This window comes from Candoia aspera, chromosome 4, assembly GCF_035149785.1.
Source record: "Candoia aspera isolate rCanAsp1 chromosome 4, rCanAsp1.hap2, whole genome shotgun sequence".
Classification (NCBI taxonomy): domain Eukaryota; kingdom Metazoa; phylum Chordata; class Lepidosauria; order Squamata; family Boidae; genus Candoia; species Candoia aspera.
This window is the reverse complement of record NC_086156.1, coordinates 91,127,886-91,132,482: the sequence shown is the minus strand read 5'-3', so window position 1 is coordinate 91,132,482 and position 4,597 is coordinate 91,127,886. Positions and strand designations below refer to the sequence as shown.

The 4,597-nt window shown below is 36.4% G+C and overlaps 1 protein-coding gene across 1 annotated transcript; it reads left to right on the top strand.

Moving 5' to 3' along the window:
* Positions 1-235: 235 nt before the first annotated feature.
* Positions 236-1,249, top strand: LOC134496591 (olfactory receptor 14I1-like). Its single transcript, XM_063302309.1, has one exon. It carries the CDS (start codon positions 236-238, stop codon positions 1,247-1,249), a length of 1,014 nt encoding a protein of 337 aa, XP_063158379.1.
* The last annotated feature ends 3,348 nt before the right edge of the window (positions 1,250-4,597 follow it).

The window sequence follows — 4,597 nt, the reverse complement described above, 5'->3', positions numbered from 1 at the left end:
CTGGCATGACTACATGGAATGCCGTTACCTGCCCGCCGAAGTGGTACCTATTAATCTACTCACATTTGCATGTTTTTGATCTGCAGGTTGGCAGGAGCTGGGACTAGCAATGGGAGATCACCCTGTCAAGCGGTTTTGAATTGCCGACCTACCAATTGGCAAGCTCAGCATATCAGCAGTTTAACCCTCAGCACCACCACGTCCCCTCTTTCCTTTAAGCATGGCACAATTAAGAATGGATAATGACACAACTGTGTTTCTTCTCTTGGATTTCTCAAAACTTTGGAAGGTACAAATCATTTACTTATCTTTATTCCTGACAGTTTATTTAATGACAGTAACTGGGAACCTTCTCATCATCACTGCTGTTGTCTTTGACCACCACCTTCACACTCCCATGTATTTCTTCATGATGAATTTAGCCATGCAGGACATTGGTTCAGTTTCAGTCATTATCCCTAAAGTTGTTTTAAATTTTCTTACCAATAGTAGGTATATTTCCTATTCTGGATGTGTTGCTCCGGTTCTATTCTTTTTCTTCTTTCTGGCCTGTGATGTTTCCCTCCTTACTGTCATGGCGTATGATCGATATATTGCCATTTGTTATCCATTACAATATGGAATTATAATGAACAGGAAGGCCTGCACCAAAATGGTTGGCAGTTGCTGGACTGCCAGCGTTCTCAATGCTATATTACACACTACTGCAACATTCACTATTCCTTTCTGCTCTAATATTATCAATCAGTTCTACTGTGAGGTTCCATATTTACTCAAGATTGCCTGCTCTGGTTTATATGGAGCTGAAATTGGAATGGTAATGTTCAGTTCTACATTAGCATTTGGTTGTTTTGTCTTTGTTATTTTTACTTATGTGCAGATCTTCTCTGCTGTACTGAGAATTCCTTCTGTTCACGGAAGGAAAAAGGCCTTTTCCACTTGTCTACCACACCTTATTGTCTTCTCCCTATTTTTGTTTACTGCTTGCTTTGCTTACCTAAGGCCCATATCTGACAGTCCATCCCCTCCTGACTTCATAATTACAATTATGTATTCCATTATTCCATCCATGTTTAATCCATTAATCTATAGCATGAGAAACAAGAAGATCAAAGCTGCTCTTTCAAGATTTGAGACAATACAATTATGCATTCATTATAAATACCATTTTGAAATGTGTTTGAAATCCATGCTTAAAAAGATAGGGATCAGATTTTCTGAAAAAAAAATATTTTCAAAATCACCATAAATCATCACTATTATTCATCACTATTATTATTCCTTTCTCCTTATCATCGAAGCTTATTTCTAGTAACATAGTCCTGAGAGGAAACCAATGTGCAGATCTACCGAGTTCTCCGCATGCATTTCAGTGAAAGCATGACAAGAAGATCACATTGGTTAAAGACATTGTGGCTGTCTCCTTGTGTGTTCCTCTTTCTAATTCTATTCAAATTTTTAAAAAGAAATACAGAAATATCAATGTACAAAAAGTGAATTTAAAAAGGCAATAATATGCATACATTCCAACAGTTTAATTACTTATAAAGATATGATACCTAAACAGAAAATATTAAACATAAAAAATGACAAAACACGGATGCAAATAACCCCTCAAGAATGAACTACGAAGTTGATGTAAGTCACCTAAATATATGAAATAATCTATTAATGATATATCAAATTACAAGTATTTTCTCTACTTTTTACAAGTATGATGTCTATGCAGATGTCGTTTGGTCACTTTTTATGTATTTTACTGAAAAATTAAAGAAAATCTGTCATAGGGAGTAAAATTAGGTGAAGTGCACTTTCATCCCCTTATTGCTTTAACATTGCAAGCTTATTTTATTTAGGTTCCTGCACTCCTCTCCTTAAAGATATTTAGGACTAAAGTTTACATCTCTGTGTGTGATCTTTCAACTTCAGAGGTAATTGTCAAGACATGAGCTGTAACAGTTCTAAACTAAAATAAAAATGTGATAAACAGGATCAAAATGTGATTGAATGAAACCATGATTTTTTTTCCTATCATCCTGGCATGTGAAGAAATTTGTTAAAATGTATATATATGGACAAAATCGTGGATTAATGTTTATTAAATTATGCAAATGTGTCATTTTTGTTTGTTTTGATGGCAGCTGTATTGCAAAATCTATAAAATGCAAGAAGTATATGAGATATATACCGGAAAAATAAATATTGATATTTGTGTGGATTGTTTTCCATACAAGCCCACTGTTTTATGGACTCATAATCACATAACTTTGACTGGGCATATAAGAACTGAGATGAAATGTAGAATTTACCATCTCAAATTCCTCTTCAGAGTATGTGATGTTAAACATTGCCAAAGTCTCCAGGATGAGTTAGAAGGAATATGAGTAATAAGAGACAGCTAACGATATGGTGGCCTTATTTCCCAATCATTGCTAAATTCTTCGCAGTGCCCAATAATTATTGAGTTTTGCAGGATGGTGCCACACTTGAAACCTGGGAGGGCACATGTCCGAGAGGGGAACCCTTCCTCAGTGCCCAACCAAGTTTCGGTGATGCAGGCCATGTTGTCTCTCTCCACCATGATCAGATCATGGATGAAGGGGACTTTTAATGCTGACCTAGAGTAGCATAAGGCAGCAGCAGCCAGAGTCTAGAGCCATTGTAGCTTTGGAAACCAGATCTCAGGGCTGAACACAGGGGGCTAAAACAAGAAATTGATCAAAGAGAGTGAGGGCGCCATCCCCTAAAGTGCCCTTCCCCCTGTCTCCCACCATACCTACTCATATATACTCTTCACCCTGAAAAGAGGTGAAGACCTGGCTCTGCCATCTCGCTTGGGGTATATAGAGGGGTAATCAAACTCAGATTTGGTTAGCACCCTGAAGAGACTCCCATGAATGAAATGAATCTAACTTAAGAACTTTTAACATCTCCATCTTGGATTTTATATCTAAATTTATATTTATATTTAAGATTTTCTTTATTTTTTTATTTTAGATACATGCATCTATTGCCTCTGCATGAGGCAGCTTCGCCACAGGAATGCAATAAGAATATTTTGACCCCTTCAGAAATCATATAGCCTGCAATACAAGGGGGAAATAGGGACTTTGTTCCGCTTCCTCTCCTACTAATCCCTGCTTTGATAGGAAAGAATAACGAGAGGCTGCCATAATATTTTTTCACGTAGTGAGCTCTGTGTTTCTACATTGCATCTCCACCCCAATTCACAACACTCTTTCATATTTTCATGGGATCTTCCTGTCTTCATTTATACATAAGGTTGGAAGTCATTGTTGGCCTTAACATTTATCACAGGGTTCCTAAAATATAATTTTATGCAACCACAAAATCCAAATTTTCCAATTGTATTTGCAGAATAAGTAGGTCTAAAAGTATTCTAAGAAGTATATCAGAAAGCAAATGTTTGTCATACTATTGAATCGAGGGATATTTAATGGTTTACAAGGATCATCATCATCATCATCATCATCATCATCATCGTCATCATCATCTCTTATATTGTTATAATGATGATGATGCCACTGAATGCTCATTGTCAACTTGTGCTACTCTCACTCCCCCAAAAAATGGTTAGTGCAGCTCCAAATAAGCAAGAGTTTACAAATCCCCAAATTACAAGGCCACTCAGAAATCGGACAAATACATGTACGTGTGTTCCTTACAGTTATCTCTATGTACAATCACTATGGAATATACTTGTCCTCTGCCATATTTAAAATATAGTTATCCTCTGTCCACCTTAGGCTTTTAGTTGCTGATGGGTACATTATTCTGCACAAAGAGCAACACCACCCTCCAGATTTTAAAACACCAATAATGATGTTGAACATTCCAGCACTGTATTCAAGCCTGGCATCTTCAAATTTCTAAGAAAACACAATGCCATGGAAAGATTTGAGATCCTCAATAGGTTAAAAAGAAGAGCCAAATTTAGTGCCCCACAAAATAGATTCTGCCCTACTACTGATTACCTGATCATAACATCAGCCTTTTTTCTCTAAAGACCTCTTCATCTAAAACAACATGGTCCTAGGGAGTAAGGAAAAACCTCCAATTCACAGTGGCTGTTCTCTGCTGCCATGGGAGACTGACTTGTTAACAACCTTGAGGAAATTCACAAGAGAAATTAAATAAAAAGTCACTAATGAATGCAGGGGATATAACCTCACTCTCAGAGGCACAGAGAAAATGGAAAATTATAAAGAAATCTGCAAAAATAAAGTTGGTGAGCATGTCATCTTGAATGGGTTATTTCTCCTTTTAATCTTTTATTTTCTTCCCTTTGCTAGCAATTACACTTCCAGTTAAAACAAACAGATTATACTGTCAGGCATTATTCATTTAATCATTTTTGTGCGGAAAATGTTATTTCGGAAGAGATGAAAAGAGATAGCACTAAAACGTATTAATACATTAAGATGATCTACCACCAAACATAAAACAAAGGGATCTCCCCAAAGGTAATTCGTAGGTACTTAAGGAGAGATTGCTGCTTGATTTAGATCAAAATTTCACTAACTGGGGTAAATGTAATTCTGTGAAGTTAAAGGCTGAGGTTATTCTCTATCATTTA

Coding starts and splice junctions, on each gene's coding strand:
- LOC134496591 (XM_063302309.1), top strand. CDS start 236: ATGGATAATGACACAACTGTGTTTCTTCTCTTGGATTTCTCAAAACTT.